General features: G+C 62.5%; 2 protein-coding genes across 3 annotated transcripts; both read left to right on the plus strand.

Moving 5' to 3' along the window:
- The first annotated feature begins 710 nt into the window (after nt 1-710).
- Nucleotides 711-17,080, plus strand: LOC110471444 (carnitine O-acetyltransferase-like). 2 transcript variants are annotated; one of them, XM_085565073.1, is made up of 14 exons: nt 711-1,046; nt 3,818-4,018; nt 5,453-5,556; nt 6,286-6,339; nt 6,998-7,133; nt 8,263-8,446; nt 9,689-9,867; nt 11,385-11,485; nt 11,575-11,697; nt 12,493-12,603; nt 13,456-13,591; nt 14,296-14,358; nt 15,481-15,618; nt 16,704-17,080. In XM_085565073.1, the coding sequence occupies exons 1-14, from the start codon at nt 984-986 to the stop codon at nt 16,950-16,952; spliced, it is 1,842 nt and encodes a 613-aa protein (XP_085421199.1). In that variant the 5' UTR covers nt 711-983; the 3' UTR covers nt 16,953-17,080. The 2 variants fall into 2 exon arrangements, with proteins under 2 accessions (XP_085421199.1, XP_085421200.1); XM_085565074.1 differs by lacking the exon at nt 8,263-8,446 and having other exon boundaries at nt 9,724-9,867.
- A 919-nt stretch (nt 17,081-17,999) lies between these two features.
- On the plus strand, nt 18,000-23,579 carry PRRT1 (proline rich transmembrane protein 1). Its single transcript, XM_085564904.1, has 5 exons — nt 18,000-18,148; nt 18,959-19,084; nt 19,334-19,413; nt 21,106-21,306; nt 22,109-23,579. The coding sequence occupies exons 1-5, from the start codon at nt 18,130-18,132 to the stop codon at nt 22,283-22,285; spliced, it is 603 nt and encodes a 200-aa protein (XP_085421030.1). The 5' UTR covers nt 18,000-18,129; the 3' UTR covers nt 22,286-23,579.
- The last annotated feature ends 513 nt before the right edge of the window (nt 23,580-24,092 follow it).

Consider the following 24,092-nt stretch of genomic DNA (forward strand, 5'->3'; position numbering starts at 1 on the left):
CCGCCCCTCCCCCTCCCCCTCCCCTCCCCCCCAAAAATCGCGAGAGTTGGGGGTGTGCCCCTCCCCCTCTCTTCTATCGCGATAGTGGGGGAGGGTGATCCCGCCCCTCCCCCCCCCCCCCAATGGCGAGATTCGGGCTCCCCTCCCCCCCTTCTATCGCGATAGTGGGGGAGGGGCTGGGGGAGGGTGATCCCACCCCTCCCCCCCCTCACAATCCCACCCCTCCCCCCCCCCCCAATGGCGAGATTCGGGCTCCCCTCCCCCTCTCTTCTATCGCGATAGTGGGGGAGGGGCTGGGGGGGTGATCCCGCCCCTCCCCCCCCTCACAATCCCCCCCCTCCCCCCCCCAATGGCGAGATTCGGGCTCCCCTCCCCCCCCTTCTATCGCGATAGTGGGGGAGGGGCAGCAGAGCCCCTCCGAGGGGGGGAGGGGCCGGGGCTGGCTGGGGGCGGGGTTTCTTTGAGGGGGCGGGGTTTGTGGGGAGGGGCGGGGTTTGTGGGGAGGGGGCGTGGTTTCCCAGGAAAGGGGCGTGGTTCCCTTTAGGGGGCGTGGTTTCCTTTAGGGGCGTGGTTTCCTTTAGGGGCGTGGTTTCCTTTAGGGGGCGTGGTTCCCTTTAGGGGGCGTGGTTTCCTTTAGGGGGCGTGGTTTCCTGTAGGGGGCGTGGTTTCTCTGGGAAGGGGGCATAGTTTCTCTGGGATGGGGGCGTGGTTTCTCCAGAAAGGGGGCGTGGTTTCCTTTAGGGGGCGTGGTTTCTCTGGGAAGGGGGCGTGGCTCTCCAGGAAATGGGCGTGGTTTCGTTTAGGGGCGTGGTTTCCCGCTCGGGGGGCGTGGTTTCCTTTAGGGGGCGTGGTTTCCCGCTCGGGGGCGTGGTTTCCTCAGGAAAGGGGCGTGGATTCCTTTAGGGGGCGTGGTTTCCTTTAGGGGGCGTGGTTTCCCCAGGAAAGGGGCGTGGTTTCCCGCTCGGGGGCGTGGCTCCGCAGCCATGGGGCGCTCGCTGTGGGGCTGGGGGCGCCGCCGCCCCCCCCCGGCCGCGGACCCCCCAAAAGTGAGGCCGGGACCCCCCCGGGGGTGGGGGAGGGGCTGGGGGGGTGGGGGAGGGGCAGGGTGGGGGAGGGGCGCCGCTCGTGCGGGGCCGCACGTCCGCGCGCGGGGGGGGGGGGCGGTGAATTGGGTTAATTGCGTTAATTGGGGAGGGGGTCTCTGTTAATTAGAGTGATTCGGGGGGGGTCCGAGTTAATTAAGGGGGTTTCAGTTAATTGGGGAGGGGTCTCTGTTAATTAGGGGGGTCCTGAGTGATTCGGAGGGGGTCCGAGTTAATTAGGGGGGTTTCTGTTAATTGGGAGGGGTCTCTGTTAATTAGAGTGATTCGGGGGGGGTCCGAGTTAATTAAGGGGGTTTCAGTTAATTGGGGAGGGGTCTCTGTTAATTAGGGGGGTCCTGAGTGACTCGAGGGGGGTCCGAGTTAATTAAGGGGCTTTCAGTTAATTGGGGAGGGGTCTCTGTTAATTAGAGTGGTCCTGGGTGATTCGAGGGGGGTCCGAGTTAATTAGGGGGCTTTCTGTTAATTGGGGAGGGGTCTCTGTTAATTAGGGGGGTCCTGAGTGATTCGGGGGGGTCCGAGTTAATTAAGTGGGTTTCAGTTAATTGGGGAGGGGTCCCGAGTGATTTTGGGGAGTTTCTGTGAATTGGGTTAATTGGGGAGGAGTTCGAGTTAATTAAGGGGTTTCTGTTAATTGGGGAGGACTCTTGATGGATTTTGGGGGGTCTCCGTTAATTAGGTTAATTGGGGTGGGGTCCGAGTCAATTAGGCTGGTCTCCGTTAATTGGAGGAGGGGTCCCGTTAATTGCGGGGATCCCATTAATCACCCGCACCCCGTTAATTGGGAGGGGTCCCGTTAATTAGGGGAGGATCCCGTTAATTTGGAGGAGGGATCCCGTTAATTGGGAGGGATCCCGTTAATTATTCACAGCCCGTTAATTAGGGGGGGTCCCGTTAATTGGAGGAGTGGAGGTTTCCCTAAACCCCCCCCACCCCGTTAATTGGGGGGCTCCCACTGATTTAACCATCTCCTCTAATTAACCCCGTCCCGTTAATTGGAGGGGGGATCCCGTTAATTGGAGGGATCCCGTTAATTAGGGGGGGGTCCCGTTAATTAGAGGGTGGGTCCCGTTAATTGGGGCGGAGTCCCCCTCTGATTTCACCGCCCCCCTAATTACCCGCGCCGTTAATTGCCGTTAATGGGAGGTGGGGATCCCGTTAATGGGAGGGTGGGTCCCGTTAATTGCCGGGCTCCCCCCCTGATTTCACCCCCCTAATTACCCGCGCCGTTAATTGGGGGGGTCCCGTTAATTGGAGGGTGGGTCCCGTTAATTGCCGGGCTCCCCCCCTGATTTCACCCCCCCCTAATTACCCGCGCCGTTAATCGGGGGGGTCCCGTTAATTGGGGCGGGTTCCCCCCTGATTTCACCCCCCTAATTACCCGCGCCGTTAATTGGGGGGGTCCCGTTAATTGGGGCGGGTTCCCCCCTGATTTCACCCCCCTAATTACCCGCGCCGTTAATTGCCGTTAATGGGAGGTGGGGATCCCGTTAATTGGAGGGTGGGTCCCGTTAATTGCCGGGCTCCCCCCCTGATTTCACCCCCCTAATTACCCGCGCCGTTAATTGGGGGGATCCCGTTAATTGGAGGGTGGATCCCGTTAATTGGGGGGGTCCCCCCCTGATTTCACCGCCCCTAATTACCCGCGCCGTTAATTGGGGCGGGGTCCCCCCCCAATCACCCCGCGCCGTTAATTGAGGGGGGGTCCCCCCCTGATTTCACCCCCCTAATTACCCGCGCCGTTAATTGGGGGGGTCCCGTTAATGGGAGGTGGGGATCCCGTTAATTGGAGGGTGGGTCCCGTTAATTGCCGGGTTCCCCCCTGATTTCACCCCCCCTAATTACCCGCGCCGTTAATTGGGGGGGTCCCGTTAATGGGAGGGTGGGTCCCGTTAATTGCCGGGCTCCCCCCTGATTTCACCCCCCTAATTACCCGCGCCGTTAATTGGGGGGATCCCGTTAATTGGGGCGGGGTCCCCCCCTGATTTCACCGCCCCTAATTACCCGCGCCGTTAAATGGGGGGGGGTCCCCCCCCAATCACCCCGCGCCGTTAATTGGGGGGGATTTCCCCCCTGATTTCACCGCCCCTAATTACCCGCGCCGTTAATTGGGGGGGGTCCCGTTAATAGGAGGGTGGGTCCCGTTAATTGCCGGGTTCCCCCCTGATTTCACCCCCCTAATTACCCGCGCCGTTAATTGCCGTTAATGGGAGGTGGGGATCCCGTTAATTGGAGGGTGGATCCCGTTAATTGGGGCGGGTTCCCCCCTGATTTCACCCCCCTAATTACCCGCGCCGTTAATTGGGGGGGTCCCGTTAATGGGAGGTGGGGATCCCGTTAATTGGAGGGTGGGTCCCGTTAATTGGGGGCGGGTTCCCCCCTGATTTCACCCCCCCCTAATTACCCGCGCCGTTAATTGGGGGGGTCCCGTTAATGGGAGGGTGGGTCCCGTTAATTGCCGGGCTCCCCCCTGATTTCACCCCCCTAATTACCCGCGCCGTTAATTGGGGGGGTCCCGTTAATGGGAGGGTGGGTCCCGTTAATTGCCGGGTTCCCCCCTGATTTCACCCCCCTAATTACCCGCGCCGTTAATTGCCGTTAATGGGAGGTGGGGATCCCGTTAATGGGAGGGTGGGTCCCGTTAATTGGGGGGGATTTCCCCCCTGATTTCACCCCCCTAATTACCCGCGCCGTTAATTGCGGGCTCCCCCGCGCAGGCGGCCGGGCCGGGCCGCGCCCCCCTGCCCAGTTTGGGGGTGACCCTGGGCCGGCTCCGGGGGGCTCTGGAGGCGCTGGCGGCGCCCCCGGACCGGGCCCGGGCCCGGCGCCTCCTCCGCGATTTTGGGGCGCCGGGGGGGGCGGGGCCGCGGCTGCAGGAGCGGCTGCGCAGGACCCCCCCCGCCCCCCCCCGGCTGCCGGTGAGCGACCCCCGGGTGGGGGGGGGGTTTGGGGGGGGCTTGGGGGGGCTCGGGGGGGGCTTGTGGGGGTTTAAGGGGGATTTGGGGGGTCCTGGGGAGGGGTTGGGGGGTCCTGGAGGGGTCTTGGGGAGGGTTTGGGGGGGCTCGGGGGGGGCTTGGGGGGGTTTAAGGGGGATTTGGGGGGTCCTGGGGGGGTCTTGAAGGGGTTCGGGGGGGGTTTGGGGGGTCCTGGGGAGGGGTTGGGGGGTCCTGGAGGGGTCTTGGGGAGGGTTTGGGGGGGCTCGGGGGGGTCTTGGGGGGGTTTAAGGGGGATTTGGGGAGGCTTGGAGGGGTCTTGGGGTGCTTGGGGGGGGTTTAGGGGGTCTTGGGGAGGGTTTGGCGGGGCTCGGGGGGGCTTGGGGGGTCTTGGGGAGGGGTTGGGGGTGCTTGGGGGGGGTCTTGAAGGGGTTTGGGTGGGGTTTGGAGGGTCCTGGGGGGGGCTTGGGGGGGTTTGGGGGGGGTTTGGGGGGTCCTGGAGAGGGTTTGGGGGGCTCGGGGGGGCTTGGGGGGGTATTGAAGGGGTTTTGGGGGGGTTTGGGGGGTCCTGGGGGGGTTTGGGGGGTCCTGGGGGGGGCTTGGGGGGGTTTAAGGGGGGTTTGGGGGGACTTGGGGGGGGTCTTGTGGGTGCCTGGGGAGGGGTTGGGGGGTCCTGGAGAGGGTTTGGGGGGGCTCGGGGGGGTCTTGGGGAAGTTTGGGGGGGCTCGGGGGGGGCTTGGGAGGGTTTAAGGGGGATTTGGGGGGCGTTTGGGGGGTCCTGGGGAGGGGTTGGGGGTGCTTGGGGGGTCTTGAAGGGGTTTGGGGGGTCCTGGAGGGGGCTTGGGGGTCTTGGGGAAGTTTGGGGGGGCTTGCGGGGGTCTTGAAGGGGTTTGGGGGGCGTTTGGGGGGTCCTGGGGAGGGTCTGGGGGGTCCTGGGGGACCCGGAGGTGGATTGGGAAGGCTTGGGGGGGTCCTGGAGGGGTCCTGGGGGGGGTTTGGGGGGTCCTGGGGAGGGTTTTGGGGGGGTTTTGGGGGGTCCTGGGGAGGGTTTTGGGGGGTTTTGGGCGGCCTTTGGGGGGTTTGGGGGGTCCTGGGGGGGCTTGGGTGGCCCTGGGGAGGTTTGGGTGGAATTTCGGGGGATTTTGGGGATTTGGGGGGGGTCTTGTGGATTTTGGAGGGGTCCTGGCACCCCAAATTTGGGGTGGGGGCTTCGGGGGGGTTTTGGGGAGGGGTCCTGGGGCGAGTTTGGGGGGATTTGGGGCGAGTCCCAGTTAGAAACTGGGATTGGGGAATTTTGGGGGGGGGGGGGGTTTGATGGAGTTTGGGGGGGTCCCGGGGGGGGGGGTCTCCGGGATTCTGGGGACCCCCCCCAGGATTTTGGGGACCCCTCCCCAATTTTGGGGGTCTCGGGGGGGGCAGGAGTGGCCCTGGGGCTCCAGCGAGCGCCTCCCGCTGCCCGTGCACAGCAGCGCCGCCCTGGTGCTGCCCCCGGGGAACTGCGGGGACTGGCGGGGGCAGCTCTGGTGAGACTGGGAGCACTGGTTTATACTGGGAGGGACTGGGGGGGAACTGGGAGGGACTGGGAGGGACCTGGGAGGGACTGGGGGGGGATTGGGGGGAACTGGGAGGGACTGGGAGGGACTGGGGGGGGATTGGGAGGGACTGGGAGGGGATTGGGGGGAACTGGGAGGGACTGGGAGGGACTGGGATGGAACTGGGGGGAACTGGGAGGGACTGGGGGGAACTGGGAGGGACTGGGAGGGACTGGGAGGGACTGGGATGGACTGGGGGGAACTGGGAGGGAACTGGGGGGGAACTGGGAGGGACTGGGATGGACTGGGGGGAACTGGGAGGGAACTGGGAGGGACTGGGAGGGAACTGGGAAGGACTGGGGGGGGATTGGGGGGAACTGGGAGGGAACTGGGGGGCCAGCTCTGGTGAGACTGGGAGCACTGGGAGAGACTGGGAGGGACTGGTTTATACTGGGAGGGAACTGGGGGGAGCTGGGGTGGTAGCTCTTGTGAGACTGGGTTGGACTGGTTTATACTGGGAGGGACAGGGAGAGAACTGGTTTATACTGGGAGGGACTGGGAGGGAACTGGGGGGGACAGATCTGGTGAGACTGGGAGCACTGGGTTCTACTGGTTTATACTGGGAGGCACTGGGAGGTTCACTGCTGTGTTACTGGTTTCACTGGTCCGTACGGGTCCATACTGGTTTATACTGGTCCTTACTGGTCCATACTGGTGCAGGTTCGCCGCCCGGCTCCTCTCGGGGGTTTTGGACTATCGCGAGCAGCTCCAGAGGTGGGGGAGGGGAAATTGGGGAATTTTGGGGGTTTTGGGGGGGGGGATTGAGGATTTTGGGGAAATTTTGGGGAATTCAGGGGACTTTTGGGGGGTTTTTGGAGAAATTTGGGGGAATTTGGGAAAATTTGGGGGTTTTGGGTGGAAATCTGGGGGAATTTTGATTTTTTTTGGTGCATTTTGGGGGGATTTTTTGGGGGTTTTTTGGTTTTTTTTTGTATTTTCACGGGGATTTTTGGGGTTTTGGGGATTTTTGGTATTTCTGAGGGATTTTTGGGGATTTTCGCGGGGATTTTTTGGGATTTGGGGATTTTGGGGGTGTCCCTCACCCTGTCTCCCCCCGGCCAGGCGGGACCCCCCCGAGCCGTGGGTGCAGGCGGATTTTGGGGGGCGTTTAATTGGATTTTTTTTATTTTTTGAGGTTATTTTTGGGGATTTTCTCGGGGATTTTTTGGGATTTGGGGATTTTGGGGGTGTCCCTCACCCTGTCCCCCCCCGGCCAGGCGGGACCCCCCCGAGCCGTGCGTGCAGGCGGTTTTTGGGGGGTCTTAAATTGGATATTTTTGATTTTTGGGGTTATTTTTTGGGGATTTTCGCGGGGATTTTTTGGGATTTGGGGATTTTGGGGGTGTCCCTCACCCTGTCCCCCCCCGGGCAGGCGGGACCCCCCCGAGCCGTGGGTGCAGGCGGTTTTTGGGGGGTGCCGGGTGCCCGGGCCCCGGCGGGACGAGGTGCTGAGGGTCCCCCCGGGGGCGCAGCCGCCGCCCTTCGTCACCGTCAGCTGCAACGGGCAGGTGAGGGCGGGGCTTGGGGCTTTGGGGGATTTTGGGGGGGCCTGGGGGGATTTGGGGGGGTCCTGAGGGGATTTGGGGGGATTTTGGGGGGTCCTGAGGGGATTTGGGGGAGATTTGAGGGGATTTGGGGGGATTTTGGGGGGTCCTGGGGGGCTTTGGGGGGATTTTGGGGGGGGGCTGGGGGGATTTGGGGGGGTCCTGAGGGGATTTGGGGGGATTTGGGGGGGTCCTGGGGGGATCTGGGGGGGTCCTGACGGCATTTGGGAGGGATTTGGGGGGGTCCTGAGGGGATTTGGGGGAGATTTGAGGGGATTTGGGGGGATTTGGGGGGGTCCTGGGGGGATTTTGGGGGGTCCTGGGGGGATTTGGGGGGATTTTGGGGGGTCCTGAGGGGATTTGGGAGGATTTGGGGGGTCCTGAGGGAATCTGGGGGGATTTTGGGGGATTTGGGGGGATTTTGGGGGGGTCCTGAGGGGATTTGGGAGGATTTGGGGGGGTCCTGAGGGGATTTGGGGGGAGATTTAGGGGGGTCCTGAGGGAATCTGGGGGGATTTGGGGGGTCCTGGGGGGATTTTGGGGGCTTTGGGGGGATTTTGGGGGGTCCTGAGGGGATTTGGGAGGATTTTGGGGGGTCCTGAGGGGATTTGGGGGGTACTGAGGAGATCTGGGGGGATTCTGGGGGGTCCTGAGGGGAATTTGGGGGGTCTTGATGGGATTTGGGAGGATTTGGGGAGGTCCTGAGGGGATTTGGGGGGTACTGAGGAGATCTGGGGGGATTCTGGGGGCTCCTGAGGGGAAGTTGGGGGGTCCTGAGGGGATTTGGGGGGATTTTGGGGGGGGTCCTGGGGGGAATTTGGATGGAATTTTGGAGTTATTGGGGGGAATTTGGGGGATTTCGATGAATTTTGGGGGGATTTGAGGGGGATTCGGGAGGATTTCGGGGGGTTTGGGGGGATTTTGGGGGGATTTGGGGTGGGGGGGGGGTCGCGGCTTATTTCGGTGCTGGGGGGAGGCGTTTCGCCCAAACTTTCCGACCCTTCTGAGCCGATTTCGGGGCGTTTTCACCCAAATTTTCTGCTTCTCTCACGCCTTTTTTGGGGCGTCCCTCGGCCGGCCTGGGGGTCCCCAGTTTTTCCTGGTGGGGGTCGCCTCCCCCTCGGGCCGGCCCCTCCCCCCCCCCGCCCTGCTGGCGGCCCTGGGGGGGCTCCGGGCGCGCGCGGGGGGGGGAGGGGCGGCCGCCCACCCCCCCGTGGGGCTCCTGAGCGGGCAGCAGCGGCGCCACTGGGGGAGGGTCCACGGCGCCATGCTGCGAGGTGAGGATTGGGGGGATTCGGGGGGATTCGGGCAAAATTGGGGGGGTCTCGGGGGGTTTGGGGGGGATTTGGGGGGATTCGGGCAAAATCACGGGGATTTGGGGGGGTTTGGGGGGATTTGGGGGGGTTTGGGGGGATTTGGGGGGAATTCGGGCAAAATTTGGGGGGTCTGGGGGGATTCGGGCAAAATCTGGGGGGTTTGGGGGGGATTCGGGGGGATTTGGGGGGATTTGGGGGGATTTGGGCAAAATCGGGGGATTTGGGGGGGATTGGGGGGATTTGGGGGGATTCGGGCAAAATCGGGGGATTTGGGGGGGTTTGGGGGGATTCGGGGGGATTTGGGGGGATTTGGGGGGATTCGGGCAAAATCACGGGGATTTGGGGGGGTTTGGGGGGATTCGGGGGGATTTGGGCAAAATCGGGGGGGTTTGGGGGGATTTGGGGGGATTTGGGGGGGATTCGGGCAAAACCGGGGGGGTTTGGGGGATTCGGGGGGATTTGGGGGGATCTGGGGAGATTTGGGGGCGATTTGGGGGAATTCGGCCAAAATGGGGGGGGCTTGGGGGATTTGGGGGGATTTTGGGGGGATTTTGGGAGGATTTTGGGGAGAAATGGGGTGGGTTTGGGTCATTGTGGGCGGGGCTTGGCTGGGTGTGGCCAGGGTGGGGTTTTGGGGGAAATTCGGGGGAATTTGGGAAAAATTTGGGGGATTTGGGGGGGGATTTTGGGGAGAAAAACACTGGGTTTGGGTCTTTGTGGGCGGGGCTTAGCTGGGCGTGGCCTGGGTGTGGCTGGGAGGGGCTTTGGGGGGATTTTGGTGGAGTTTTGGGGATTTTGGATTATTTGGGTAGAATTAACGTTTATTTGAGTTTTTTTTAAATGGGGCGTGGCCCGGGTGGGGGTTGGGGAGATTTTGGCGGGAAAAACGGGAGGGGCGTGTCCGAGGGGGGCGGGGATTTGGTGGGCGTGGTCCAGGTGTGGCCGGGAGGTTTTTTGGGGGGATTTTGGGGGTGGGCGGGGTCTCAATTTTGGCGGGAAAAATGCAGGAATTTGGGACTATTTGTGGGCGTGGCTCCAAGTGGGCGTGGCCTCAATTTTAGGGCAGGAAGATCCATTTTTGGGGGGGCGTGGCTTCCATTTTGGGGCGGAAAATCGCCGATTTGGGGGCGGGCGTGTCCTCAGCTGGCCCAGGTGAGCGCACCTGGGCGAGGGGGGCGTGTCCTCACGAAGCCCCGCCCCCAGACCGGTTAAGCCGCGCCTCCTTGGGGCGGATCCAGAGGAGCCTATTGGTGCTGAGCCTGGACTCACCTGTGCTGGCCACGCCCAGTGGGCGGGGCCTGGAGGGCGCGGCCGCCCAGGTGCTGCACGGGGGCGGGGCCAACGCCAACAGCGCCAATCGCTGGTGGGACAAGACGCTGCAGGTGGGCGGGGCTTCACCTGTGGGGGCGGGGCTTCACCTCCTCAGGTGTGTCTGGGGGCGGGGCTTAGTGGAAATGGGCGTGGCTCAGGTGCGCTCACCTGCCCAGGTGGTTCAGGGCATGGCGCTCACCTGGAACCAGAAGTTCCATTTTCCTCCGGATATTTTGGGGGTTTTTTGGGGGTTTTTTGGCTCGGTGGGCGTGGCCTCAGGTGTGCTCACCTGCCCAGGTGTTTCAGGGCGTGGCTCTCACCTGGTTGGGTTTTTTCAGAGCCGGAATTTCCCATTTTCCCGGAATTTTTTTGGTGGTTTTTTTGGGGGTTTTTTGGGTTTTTTTGGCTCGGTGGGCGTGGCCTCAGGTGCGCTCACCTGCCCAGGTGTTTCAGGGTGTGGCTCTCACCTGGTTGGGTTTTTTCAGAGCCGGAATTTCCCATTTTCCGCGGATTTTTTGGGGGGTTTTTTGGGTTTTTTGGCTCGGTGGGCGTGGCCTCAGGTGCGCTCACCTGCCCAGGTGTTTCAGGGCGTGGCTCTCACCTGGTTGGGTTTTTTCAGAGCCGGAATTTCCCATTTTCCCCGGATTTTTTGGTGGTTTTTTTGGGGGTTTTTTTGGGTTTTTTGGCTCGGTGGGCGTGGCCTCAGGTGCGCTCACCTGCCCAGGTGTTTCAGGGCGTGGCTCTCACCTGGTTGGGTTTTTTCAGAGCCGGAATTTCCCATTTTCCCCGGATTTTTTGGGGGGTTTTTTTGGGGGTTTTTTGGGGGTTTTTGGCTCGGTGGGCGTGGCCCCAGGTGCGCTCACCTGCCCAGGTGGTTCAGGGCATGGCGCTCACCTGGAACCAGAAGTTCCATTTTCCTCCGGATATTTTGGGGGTTTTTTGGGGGTTTTTTGGCTCGGTGGGCGTGGCCTCAGGTGCGCTCACCTGCCCAGGTGTTTCAGGGCGTGGCTCTCACCTGGTTGGGTTTTTTCAGAGCCGGAATTTCCCATTTTCCCCGGATTTTTTGGTGGTTTTTTTGGGGGGTTTTTTGGGGTTTTTGGCTCGGTGGGCGTGGCCTCAGGTGCGCTCACCTGCCCAGGTGTTTCAGGGCGTGGCTCTCACCTGGTTGGGTTTTTTCAGAGCCGAAATTTCCCATTTTCCCCGGATTTTTTGGTGGTTTTTTTGGGGGGTTTTTTGGGGTTTTTGGCTCGGTGGGCGTGGCCTCAGGTGCGCTCACCTGCCCAGGTGTTTCAGGGCGTGGCTCTCACCTGGTTGGGTTTTTTCAGAGCCGGAATTTCCCATTTTCCACGGATTTTTTGGGGGGTTTTTTGGGGGTTTTTTTGGGTTTTTTGGCTCGGTGGGCGTGGCCTCAGGTGCGCTCACCTGCCCAGGTGTTTCAGGGCGTGGCTCTCACCTGGTTGGGTTTTTTCAGAGCCGGAATTTCCCATTTTCCCGGGATTTTTTTGGTGGGTTTTTTTGGGTTTTTTTGGGGTTTTTTGGCTCGGTGGGCGTGGCCCCGCCGCGCTCACCTGCCCAGGTGTGCCCGCAGCTGGTGGTTGGCCAGGACGGCACCTGCGGCGCTCTCTACGACCCGGCCGTCACCGACGGCGCCGTGGTGGCCGAGATGCTCGACCACGCCCTGGAGCACAGGTGAGGCCGGGGGGCGTGGCCTCCTTAGCCACGCCCCTTTCCCCGCTGCTCACCTGTGCTCAGGTGTGTCACCCCTCCCCCCCCCACAGCCGCAGGTGTGGCCCCGCCCCCTCCCCCCCGGCCACGCCCCTCCCCCCCCCGCAGCGGCTGCGCTTCAGCGTCGGCCCCGAGATCTCACCTGAGCTGGAGCGCGCCAAGAGACACCTGGACAGGTGAGGGGGCCGGGCAGGTGAGGGGCGTAACCGGGCAGGTGAAAGGGCGGGGCCAGGTGAGGGGGCGGGGCCGGACAGGTGAGGGGGTGGGGCCAGGTGAGGGGCGGGACCAGGTGAGAGGTGGGACCAGGTGAGGGAGCGGGGCCGGACAGGTGAGGGGGTGAGGCCGGACAGGTGAGGGGGCGGGACCAGGTGAGGGGGCAGGGCCGGACAGGTGAGGGGGCGGGGCCAGGTGAGGGGCGGGACCAGGTGAGAGGTGGGACCAGGTGAGGGGGTGGGACCAGGTGAGGGGTGGGACCAGGTGAGAGGTGGGACCAGGTGAGAGGTGGGACCAGGTGAGGGGCGGGACCAGGTGAGAGGTGGGACCAGGTGAGGGGGCGGGACCAGGTGAGGGGCGGGACCAGGTGAGGGGGCGGGGCCAGACAGGTGAGGGGGCGGGACCAGGTGAGGGGGCGGGACCAGGTGAGGGGGTGGGGCCGGACAGGTGAGGGGCGGGACCAGGTGAGGGGGCGGGGCCAGGTGAGGGGCGGGACCAGGTGAGGGGCCGGACAGGTGAAAGGGCGGGGCCAGGTGAGGGGCGGGGCCGGACAGATGAGGGCCGGGGCCAGGTGAGGGGCAGGACCAGGTGAGGGGCGGGACCAGGTGAGGGGGCGGGGCCGGACAGGTGAGGGGTGGGACCAGGTGAGGGGGCGGGGCCAGGTGAGGGGCCAGACAGGTGAGGGGGCGGGGCCGGACAGGTGAGGGGCGGGACCAGGTGAGGGGGCGGGGCCAGGTGTGACCCCGCCTCTCCCCCAGCCTGGCGGCCGACGTGGAGCTGCACTGCCTGAGCCACCCCGGCTTCGGGCCGGGGGCGGGGCCGCACGGCCACGCCCTGGTGCAGGTGGGGCTGCAGGTGGCCTTCTACAGGTGAGGGGGCGGGGCACTGCTGGGCACGGCTGGGGGCACACCTGGGGGACACCTGGGGCACACCTGGGTACTGCTGGGCACTCCTGGGTACACCTGGGATACAGCTGGGTACACCTGGGTACTGCTGGGGCACACCTGCGTGCACCTGGGCACACCTGGGACACACCTGGGACACACCTGGGCACACCTGGGTACACCTGGGCACACCTGGGCACACCTGGGACACACCTGGGGCACACCTGCGTACACCTGGGCACACCTGGGACACACCTGGGACACACCTGGGGCACACCTGGGCACACCTGGGACACACCTGGGGCACACCTGGGCACACCTGGGTACACCTGGGCACACCTGGGCACACCTGGGACACACCTGGGGCACACCTGCGTACACCTGGGCACACCTGGGACACACCTGGGACACACCTGGGGCACACCTGGGCACACCTGGGACACACCTGGGGCACACCTGGGATACAGCTGGGCACACCTGGGTACTGCTGGGGCATACTTGCGTACACCTGGGCACACCTGGGGCACACCTGGGCACACTGGGGGCATACCTGGGACACACCTGGAGCACACCTGGGCACACCTGGGTACACCTGGGCACACCTGGGATACAGCTGGGTACACCTGGGTACTGCTGGGGCACACCGGGGCACGCCTGGGCACTCCTGGGGCACACCTGGGCACACCTGGGAGACACCTGGGATACATGATGGGGTGGGGATCTCACCTGGGGCCCACCTGGGATAGCTGAGGGGGTGGGGGGGCACAGCTGGGGGCAGGGGAGGGGTTGGGGGGGGGTCTCACCTGTGCCCAGGTGAGCTCACCTGTGCCCCCGCAGGGCCCACGGCTCCCTGTGTGCCAGCTGCGAGCCGCTGTCCCTGCGCCGGGTCCTACCTGGCTGCACCGACCTGCTGCGCCCACCTGGGCCGCCCTGCCTGGCGCTGGCCCGCGCCCTCGACGACCCCGACGCCCAGGTGAGGGGGGCGGGGCTTGGGGGGGGCACAGGTGTGCCATGGGGAGGGCGTGGCACCGCCCAGGCGCACCCAGGTGTGTCCAGGGGAGGGCGTGGCACCGCCCAGGTGTGCCCAGGTGTGTCCAGGGGAGGCCGTGGCACCGCCCAGGTGCGCCCAGGTGTGTCCAGGGGAGGCCGTGGCACCACCCAGGTGTGCCTAGGTGTGTCCAGGGGAGGGCGTGGGCACCACCCAGGCGCGCCCAGGTGTGTCCAGGGGAGGGCGTGGCACCGCCCAGGCGCACCCAGGTGTGTCCAGGGGAGGGCGTGGCACCGCCCAGGTGTGCCCAGGTGTGTCCAGGTGTGTCCAGGGGAGGGCGTGGCACTGCCCAGGCGCACCCAGGTGTGCCCAGGTGTGTCCAGGGGAGGGCGTGGCACCGCCCAGGTGTGCCCAGGTGTGCCCAGGTGTGTCCACGGGAGGGCGTGGCACTGCCCAGGTGTGCCCAGGTGTGACCCAGGTGTGTCCAGGGGAGGGCATGGCACCGCCCAGGTGTGCCCAGGTGTGTCCACGGGAGGGCGTGGCACCGCCCAGGTGCGCCCAGGTGTGCCCAGGTGTGTCCAGGGGAGGGCGTGGCACTGCCCAGGTGCACCCAGGTGTGCCCAGGTGTGTCCAGGGGAGGGCGTGGCACCGCCCAGGTGTGCCCAGGTGTGACCCAGGTGTGTCCCCAGCCCGAGCTGCTGCTGGCGCTGCTGCGCGAGGCCGTGGAGGCGCAGGAGAGCCGCACCCAGGAGGTGAGGGGGGCACAGGTGGGCACAGGTGTGGGTGGGCGTGGCTCTGGGGGCGCCCAGGTGTGTGCCCAGGTGAGCGGGCATGCCCCCAGTTTAACCCTGTCCTGCCCAGGTGCTCTTGGGCCAGGGGGCAGAGTGGCACCTGTGGGGGCGGGGCTGTGGGTGTGTCTCTGGGTGCACCCAGGTGTGCGCCCAGGTGAGTGCCCAGGTGAGTGCCCAGGTGTGTGCCCAGGTGTGTGCCCAGGTGTGTGGGTGTGCCCAGGTGTGTGCCCAGGTGAGTGCCCAGGTGAGCGGGCATGCCCAGATGTGCCCAGGTGTGTGCCCAGGTGTGTGGGTGTGCCCAGGTGTGTGCCCAGGTGAGTGCCCAGGTGAGCGGGCATGCCAGGTGTGCCCAGGTGTGTGCCCAGGTGTGTGGGGGTGCCCAGGTGTGTGCCCAGGTGCGTGCCCAGCTGTGTGGGTGTGCCCAGGTGAGCGGGCGTGCCCAGGTGTGTGTCCAGGTGTGTGCCCAGGTGTGTGGGTGTGCCCAGGTGAGCGGGCGTGCCCAGGTGAGTGCCCAGGTGTGTGCCCAGCTGTGAGCCCAGGTGTGTGGGTGTGCCCAGGTGTGTGCCAAGGTGTGTGCCCAGGTGAGCAGGCGTGCCCAGGTGTGCCTAGGTGTGTGCCCAGGTGTGTGGGTGTGCCCAGGTGTGTGCCCAGGTGTGTGCCCAGGTGTGCCCAGGTGTGTGGGTGTGCCCAGGTGTGTGCCCAGGTGTGTGGGTGTGCCCAGGTGTGTACCCAGGTGTGCCCAGGTGTGCCCAGGTGAGCGGGCATGCCCAGGTGTGTGCCCAGGTGTGCCCAGGTGAGTGCCCAGGTGTGTGCCCAGGTGTGCCCAGGTGAGTGCCCAGGTGTGTGCCCAGGTGTGCCCAGGTGAGTGGGCGTGCCCAGGTGTGTGCCCAGGTGTGCCCAGGTGTGCCCAGGTGAGCGGGTGTGCCCAGGTGTGTGCCCAGGTGTGTGGGTGTGCCCAGGTGTGTACCCAGGTGTGCCCAGGTGTGTGCCCAGGTGTGTGGGTGTGCCCAGGTGTGTGCCCAGGTGTGCCCAGGTGTGGCCAGGTGAGCGGGCGTGCCCCCAGTTTAACCCTGCCCTGCCCAGGTGCTGTCGGGCCAGGGCCCCGAGCGGCACCTGCAGCGGCTGCGCCAGGCGGCGCTGGCGGCCGGGGAGCCGCTCCCCGAAATCTTCCTGGACCCCACCTACGCCCAGGCCACGCACTTCCGCCTCTGCACCCTGCAGGTGAGCCCCAGACCCACCTGGGGAGCCCCAAAATGTACCTGGGGAGCCCCAAAATGTACCTGGGGAGCCCCAAATTCACCTGGGGAGCCCCAAAATGTACCTGGGGAGCTCCAAATCCACCTGGGGAACCCTAAATTCACCTGGGGAGCTGCAAAATCCACCTGGGGAGCTCCAAACCCACCTGGGGAGCCCCAAAATTCACCTGGGGAACTCCAAAATTCACCTGGGGAACCCAAAATTCACCTGGGGACCCCCAAATTCACCTGGGGAGGCCCAAACCCACCTGGGGAGCCCCAAAATGTACCTGGGGAACTCCAAAATCCACCTGGGGAACTGCAAAATCCACCTGGGGAGCGCCAAATTCACCTGAGAAACCGCAAAATGTACCTGGGGAGCCCCAAAATTCACCTGGGGAACTCCAAAATTTACCTGGGGAGCCCCGAAATTCACCTGGGGAACCCCAAATTCACGTGGGGAACCCCAAAATTCACCCGGGGGAACCTGAAATTCACCCGGGGATTCTAAAATCTGCCTTGGGAACCCAGGATGCACCTGGGGAACCCCGAAATGTGTCTGGGGAACCCTGAAATCACCTGGGGAACTCCAAAATCTCCCAAATCCCCCCAAAATCCCTCGGAAGTCCCCACAGATCTGCCCAAATCCCCCCAAAATGCCCCAACCCCCCCCTGACCCCCCAAAATCCCCCAAATCCCCCCCCTGACCCCCCAAAATCCCCCAAATTCCCCCCCTGACCCCCCTAAACCCCCCCAAATTCCCCCCCCGACCCCCCAAAATCCCCCAAATTCCCCCCCCCAACCCCCCCAAATCCCCCAAATCCCCCCCCTAAACCCCCCAAAATGCCCCAAATCCCCCCCCTGACCCCCCAAAATCCCCCAAATTCCCCCCCCTGACCCCCCCAAATCCCCCAGATCCCCCCCCTGACCCCGCAAAATCCCCCAAATCCCCCCCTGACCCCCCAAAATCCCCCAAATTCCCCCCCTGACCCCCCAAAATCCCCCAAATTCCCCCCCTGACCCCCCAAAATCCCCCAAATTCCCCCCCCTGACCCCCCAAATCCCCTCCAGGTGCGCTCCCGCGAGGGCTGCTGGGTGCTTCGGGGCCCCCTGGTCCCCGACGGGTACGGGGTGGGGGTGGGGCACGTGGCCCCGCCCCCCCAGGACCCCCGGGACCCCTCCCCGAATTCGGGGGGGCTGCGCGTGGCCGTCAGCGCCTTCGCCTGCTGCGGCCACACCTGCGCCGCTCACCTGGGCGCCGCCATCGCCGCCGCCTTCGACCGCCTGGGGGCGCTGCTGCGGGGGCGGAGCCTGGCCTGAGCCACGCCCACACCTGCCCGGGACACGCCCCCTGCACCCCCCAAAAAAATATCTGCACCCCCGACCCCGATCCCGGCGGGAATTTGGGGTTGAAATTTTGGGAAGAGCAATAAAAGGATTTCGGTGTCGCCGAGGTGTTTTTTGGGGGGTCTGGGGGGGGACAGGTGGGGTTGGGATGGAGATTTGGGGGGTTTGGGTGTGAATTTTTGGGGGTCAGGTGAGAATTTGGGGGGTTCAAGTGAGGATTTGGGGGATCCGGGAGAGGATTTGGGGGGTTCGGGGGAGGATTTGGGGTGGGATTTTGGGGTGGATTCCAGCCTCAATCCAGGGAATCCAGGCCGGGTTTTGGGATTCGATCCTGATCCGATCTGGGTAATCCAGGCCGGGATTTTGGGGTCAGTCCTGATCCGATCCAGGCCAGGTTTTGGGGGTGGATTCCAGCTCCAATCCAGGGAATCCAGGCCGGGTTTTGGGCGTTAAACCGGATCCAATCCTCAGGATCCAGGCCAGGTTTTGGGGGTGAATCCTGATCCAATATGGGACATCCAGGCCAGGTTTTAGGGGTCAATCCTGATCCAATCCAGGGAATCCAGGCCAGGATTTTGGGGGTGAATCCTGATCCAATCTGGGGAATCCAGGCCGGGATTTTGGGGGTGAATCCTGATCCAATCTGGGGAATCCAGGCCGGGATTTTGGGGGTGAATCCTGATCCAATCCGGGGAATCCAGGCCGGGATTTTGGGGTCAATCCTGATCCAATCCAGGGAATCCGGGCCGGGATTTTGGGGTCAATCCTGATCCAATCCAGGGAATCCAGGCCGGGATTTTGGGGGTGAATCCTGATCCAATCCAGGGAATCCAGGCCAGGATTTTGGGGGTGAATCCTGATCCAATCTGGGGAATCCAGGCCGGGATTTTGGGGGTGAATCCTGATCCAATCTGGGGAATCCAGGCCGGGATTTTGGGGGTGAATCGTGATCCAATCGATGGAATCCAGGCCAGGATTTTGGGGTCAATCCAGGGAATCCAGGCCGGGTTTTGGGGGCTGATTCCAGCTCCGATCCAGGGAATCCAGGCCGGGATTTGCGGGATCCCGGCCGGTTCCGGGGGTCGATCCGGCCCCGGTCCAGCGGATCCGGGCCGGGTTTTGGGGGTCCCGGTCCCGGTTCGGCCCGGCCATGGCGGCCGAAAAACCCGGTACGGAGCGGGGGGGGGGATCGGGGGGTCCCCAAAATTTGGGGGGGGGGGTGAGGGGGAGGGTCAGGTGTGGGGGGGGGCGTGGGCGTGACCCCTCCCCCCGCCATGCTAAAAATAACCCCGAGGGGGGGAGGGGCGGGGCGACCCAAAAACGTGGATGGGGGAGGTGGGGGAGGGGAGAAAATTGGGATGGGGAGGGGGGGGATGGGCGATGGAATTTGGGGGGGGGGTTATTTTGGGGGGGTGGGGGACAGGAATTTTGGGGTGCGAATGGGATTTTGGGGGGGCGGGGGACGGGATTTTGGGGGCATCGTTTTTTTAGGAGGAGGATGGAAATTTTTTTTGGGGGGGTGGGATTATTTTTGGGGTGAGGAATGAGATTTTTTGGGGTGGGGGGGTGAGAATTTTGGGAGGGGTATGAGAATTTTTTGGGGGGTGAGGATTTTTGGGGGGGCGCGACAAGAATTTTTGAGGGGGGATGGATGAAATTTTTGGGGTGGCTGATGGAATTTTTGGAGGTGGACGAGAATTTTTTGGGGTGGGCGATGGAATTTTTGGGGGGGGCGACGAGAATTTTTCGGGGTGTGCGACGGAAATTTTGGGAGGGGGATGACAATTTTTTGGGGTGGGCGATGGAAATTTCGGGGGGACGGATGAAATTTTTGGGGCGGGGGGATGGAATTTTTTTGGGGGAAAGGATGAAATTTTTGGGGTGGGGGAGGGGAATTTGGGAATTTCGGGGCGGGGGTCGCGCGGCTGACCCCGCCCCCCCCCAAATTTTAATTTTTTTCTCTCTCTCCCCCCCCCCAGGAGGGCCGGACGGGGCTCCCCACTCCTCCCCTCCCCCCTACGGCCCCCCGGCCCCTCCCCCCGGCCCCATGTTGGGGGGGGGAGGGGGCGCCTCCACCCTGCCCCGGGGTTTCCCGGGGGCGGCCACGCTGCCCCGGGGCTGGGGGGGTGGGGGAGGGGCGGCGGGGGCGGCCACGCTGCCGCGGGGGCTGGCGGGGGGAGGGGCGGGGGGCGGCGGTGGGGGAGGGGCCGGCGGTGGGGGAGGGGCGTTCCACGCGGCCACGCTGCCCCGGCCCCCCCCCCACCGCCACCAGCACGCCCCTCCCCCCGGCCAGCCCTACGGGGGAGGGGGGCCCGGCCCCTCCCCCACCCCCCCGGCCTTCGGCGCCCCTCCCCCCCCGCCCCCCTTCGCGCTGCAGCTGCCGCCGCCGGGGGGCGCTGCCGGCGCCTTCCTGCCGCTCTACCCGGGCGGGCAGGTGAGGGGGCGGGGCTGGGGGCGGGGCTTAACGGGGCGGGGCTGGGGGAGGGGCTGGGGAGGGGCTGGGGGCGGGGCTTAACGGGCTGGGGCTGGGGGAGGGGCTTAACAGGGTGGAGCTGGGGAGGGGCTGGGGCTGGGGGAGGGCTGGGGCGGGGCTGGGGAAGGGCTAGGGGAGGGCTGGGGGAGGGGCTTAACGGGGAGGGGATGGGGAGGGGCTGGGGGCGGGGCTTAACGGGGTGGGGCTGGGGGAGGGGCTGGGGGCGGGGCTTAATTGGGTGGGGCTGGGGGACGGGCAAGGAGGGATGGTGGGGGAGGGGTTTGTGGGGTGGGGCTGGGGGAGGGGATGGGGAGGGCTGGGGGAGGGGCTTAACTGGGTGGGGCGCGAGGGGCGGGACTTAACTGGGTGGGGTTGGGCGGGGCTGGGGGCGGGGCTTAATTGGGTGGGGCCGGGGGAGGGGCAAGGAGGGGATGGTGGGGGAGGGGTTTGTGGGGTGGGGCTGGGGGCGGGGCTTGAGGGGGCGTGGCTGGTGTGGGCGGGGATTGAGAGGCGGAGGGGGAGGGGCTTTGAGGGGGTGTGGTCTGAGGGGGCGGGGCTGGCGGTGGGGGAGGAATTGGGGTGGGGGCGGGGCTGAACCGGGTGGGGGTGGGGATTGAGGGGGAGGGGCTGGAGGAGGGGAGGGGTGGGGGAGGGGTAAATGGCGGGGGGTGGGGCTTGTGGGAGTGGCCAAAGGGGCGTGGTCAACGCGAGGGCGTGGTTAAAGGGGCGTGGTTATGTGGGTGTGTCTAAGGGGGAAATAAACGGGCGTGGCTAAACGGGGGCGTGGCTAAACGGGGGCGTGGCTAAATGGGGCGTGGCTAAATGGGGGCGTGGTTAAATCGGGTGTGGTCAGGTGGGTGTGGTTAAATGGGGGCGTGGTTAAATGGGGGCGTGGCTAAATGGGGGCGTGACTAAATTTGGTGTGGTCAGGTGGGTGTGGTTAAATGGGGGCGTGGTTAAATGGGGGCGTGGCTAAATTGGGTGTGGTCAGGTGGGTGTGTCTAAATGGGGCGTGGCTTCAAAGTGGGCGTGGCTAAGCATGGGGCGTGGCTAAGGGGGCGTGGCCAAACCAGGGTGTGGCCGAATGGGGGCGTGGCAAAATCTGATTGGTTAAGGGGCGTGGCTTAGGAGGGCGGCACCTGATTGGGTGCGGTTCCACGAGGTGGGCGTGGCCTTTAAGCATAAATCGGGCGCGGTTTAATGTGGGCGTGTCCTCAAAAAGGGGGCGTGGCTTAACCTCCACCTGAATTTTGGGGGGAGGGGGTGAAGTTTTTGGGCACGGGATGAATTTTTGGGGAAAGGTGTGAATTTTGGGGGTGGGAGGTGAATTTTTTGGGCAGGTGATGAATTTTTGGGGAAAGGTGTGAATTTTGGGGGTGGGAGGTGAATTTTTTGGGCAGGTGATGAATTTTGGGGGGAGGAGAGCGAACTTCGGCGGTGAGGCTGAATTTTTTTGGGCAGGGGCTGAGTTTTGGGTGGAGGGGCTGAATTTTGGGGGCAGAGGGTGGATTTTGGGGGGCAGGGGCCGAATTCTTTGGGCAGGGGGATAAATTTCGGGGACGGGGCTGAATTTTGGGGTGTTGTGCGAATTTTGGGGCGCGCGGTGGGCGTGTCCTTCACTAACCCCTCCCCCTCTCCCCTCCCCCTCCCCAGACCTTTGGCCCCGCCCCCCCCGGGCCTCTGCCCGGCTCGGTGGGCGGGGCCGGGGGGGCTCCTCTGGGACCCCCCCTGGGTTTGGGGGGCCCCGAGGGGTCCCGGGGGTCCCCCCCCCACGATTACCTGCCCATCGCCGTGCTCACCACGCTCTGCTGCTTCTGGCCCACCGGCGTGGTGGCCATCGTCAAGGCCGTGCAGGTCAGGGGGGATTTGGGGGGGATTTGGGGGGATTTTGGGAAATTTGGGGGATTTGGGAGGGAATTGGGGCAGGTTTGGGAGGATTTGGGCAGATTTTGGGGGATTTGGGAGGGAATTGGGGCAGGTGTGGGAGGATTTGGGGGATTTGGGGGATTTGAGAGGGAATTGGGGCAGGTGTGGGAGGATTTGGGGGGGTTTAGGGGGATTTAGGGGGGAATTTGGGGATTTGGGGCTGATTTGGGGCATTTGAGAGGGAATTGGGGCAGGTTTGGGAGGATTTGGGGAGAATTTGGTGGGATTTTGGGTGGGTTTGGGGGTCTTTAGGAGAGATATTGTGCATTTTGGGTTGGATTTCAGGGTTTTGGGGGGTATTTTCAGTGAGATTTTGGGGATTTTTTGGGGGGTTTTTGGGTGGGATTTCAAGGGTATTTAGGGGAATTTTTGGGAGAGATTCTGGAGTTTTTGTGGGGATTTTTGTGGGGGATTTCAGGGTTTTTTTCGGGGGTGTATTTGGGTGGGATTTAAGGGGGTTTTTGGGGGGTATTTTTGGGCGGGCTTTTGGGAGTATTTTTGGGTGAGATTTTATGTTTTTTGGGAGCATTTTGGGTGCGATTTTGGCTTTTTACGGGGGATTTTTGAGTGGAATTTCGAGGCTTTTTTGGGGGATTTTTAGGTGAGATTTTGTGGGTTTTGGGAGTATTTTCGGTGAGATTTTGGGGGTTTTTTGGGTGGGATTTTCACCTGGGATTTTTTTTTTGCCACGGCGCGCGCTAATTAACGTTGTTAATTGATGAACGGGCAGGTGCGCACGGCCGTGGCCCGCGGGGACATCGTGTCGGCCGAGATCGCCTCGAGGGAGGCGCGGAATTTCTCCTTCATCAGCCTGGCCGTGGGCATCGCCGCCACCGTGCTCTGCACCATCCTCACCGTGGTCATCATCATCGCCGCGCAGCACCAGGACAACGACTGGGACCCCTGACAGCCCTCCCCCCCAAAAAAACCAGCAAAAAAACTCCCAAAAAACCCTCTGGAAAATCTCAAAAAAAAAAAAAAAACAACCCAAAAAAACCCCCCAGGAAAAGCCGGCAAAATATCTCAAAAAAAACACCTCAAAAAACCCCCAGAAAATCTCAAAAAAAAAAAAAAACCAAACTCAAAAAACCCCCAGGAAAACCTGGCAAAATATCTCAAAAAAAAACCAATAAAAAAACCCAAGAAAACCCCAGAAAATCTCAAAAAAAAAAAAACCAAACCAAAAAATGTCAAAAAAACCCCCAGAAAAATCCCAAGGAAAAACAAAACAAAACAAAAAAAAAAAAAAAACAAACAAAAACAAATCCAAAAAAACCCCCAGGAAAACCCGGCAAAATATCTCAAAAAAAAAAAACCCCAGAAAATCTTAAAAAAGAAAACCCCCCCCAGAAAACAAAAAACAACCCAGAAAAATCCCCAGAAAATTCTCAAAAGAAAAAAAAAAACAACCCAACCCAAAAAAAAATCTCAAAAAAAAGCCACCAAAAACCCCCCAAAAATTCTCAAAAAAAAAAAAAACCCCAAAAAAACCAAAACCCCCAAAAAACCCCCCAAAAAACCCACCCGGGAGGGGCTTTGGTGGGGAGGGGGGCTCCGCCATCCCATAATAAGCCCCGGGGACGCTGTGATGGTTCCGGGGGGGGGGACCGGAGGAGCGTCGCCGTTGCCATGGCAACGAGGGGCTGGGGGATGGCGCAGCCCCCCCCCCAAATAAGCGGCGTTGCCATGGGAACCCATCCCATAATAAGGGGGGGATGACGTCACCGCGGCATCCCATAATAAGGGGGGGGGGAGGGATTGCCGCCATGGCGACGGGGGGGACTCCATCCCATAATAACCCCCCCGCGGGGTCGCCATGGCAACGGCGGCCGCGGTTCCTCCCCCCTCACCCCCTCCCACGATGCTTTGCGGCCGCGCCTCATTTGCATGCCGAGCCCCGCCCCCCTGCCTGTGCCCCGCCCCCTTTGGAGGTCAATAAAGCTCTGTGTTGGTATGGGCGGGGTTATGCTAATGAGGGGGCGGGGCTGGAGGGAGGGGGAGGGGTTCATGGTGTTCCATGGTGATGCCCTTTGTGCCCGCCCCTCATTAATAATTCATCGTTAATTATGGGGGTTATTAATGGCCGGGTGGGGCTTCATCTCTTCATTAAACGTGTCCCGATGTTAATTAGCATAAGTTAACATTGAAAATGCATGCTAATTATAACTAATAAATAGCTAAATTAATTCATTAACACAAAATAGCTGCAATCGCTAAAATTATAATAATTAACATAATTTGAATAGCATTCATGCTCCTACACTGATAATTAACACTAAGAAAATTATTGTAATTAACATAACCCCAATAACTAATTTTAGCATAATTTTACTAATTAATACAGTCCTAATAATGAACGTAATCACGCTAATTAATAATTAACAACCTCCACAAACGGATCTGCCCCCACCCTCATTAACGACTTCCCCTTAACACGTGGGCACACCTGGGGCACCCCCAATTACCGCCTCATTATCCCTAATTATCCCCAAAACAACACTAATTACTGCAAATTAACGCTAATTACGGATAATTACCGCTAATTAAGCGAACATTTTCCCCAGCCTGGCTCCGAGCTGTGCTGCTCCTCAGACCCTAATTACTCCCATAATTAACCACATTTCCCCCAAAAATCACACAAATTAACACCAATTCCTGCTATTTATCACTAATTATCACTAATTAAGCAAACATGTTGCCCAGCCGGGCCCCCA

The sequence above is a fragment of the Lonchura striata genome, chromosome 35 (assembly GCF_050655825.1).
Source record: "Lonchura striata isolate lonStrDom1 chromosome 35, ASM5065582v1, whole genome shotgun sequence".
Lineage (NCBI taxonomy): Eukaryota > Metazoa > Chordata > Aves > Passeriformes > Estrildidae > Lonchura > Lonchura striata.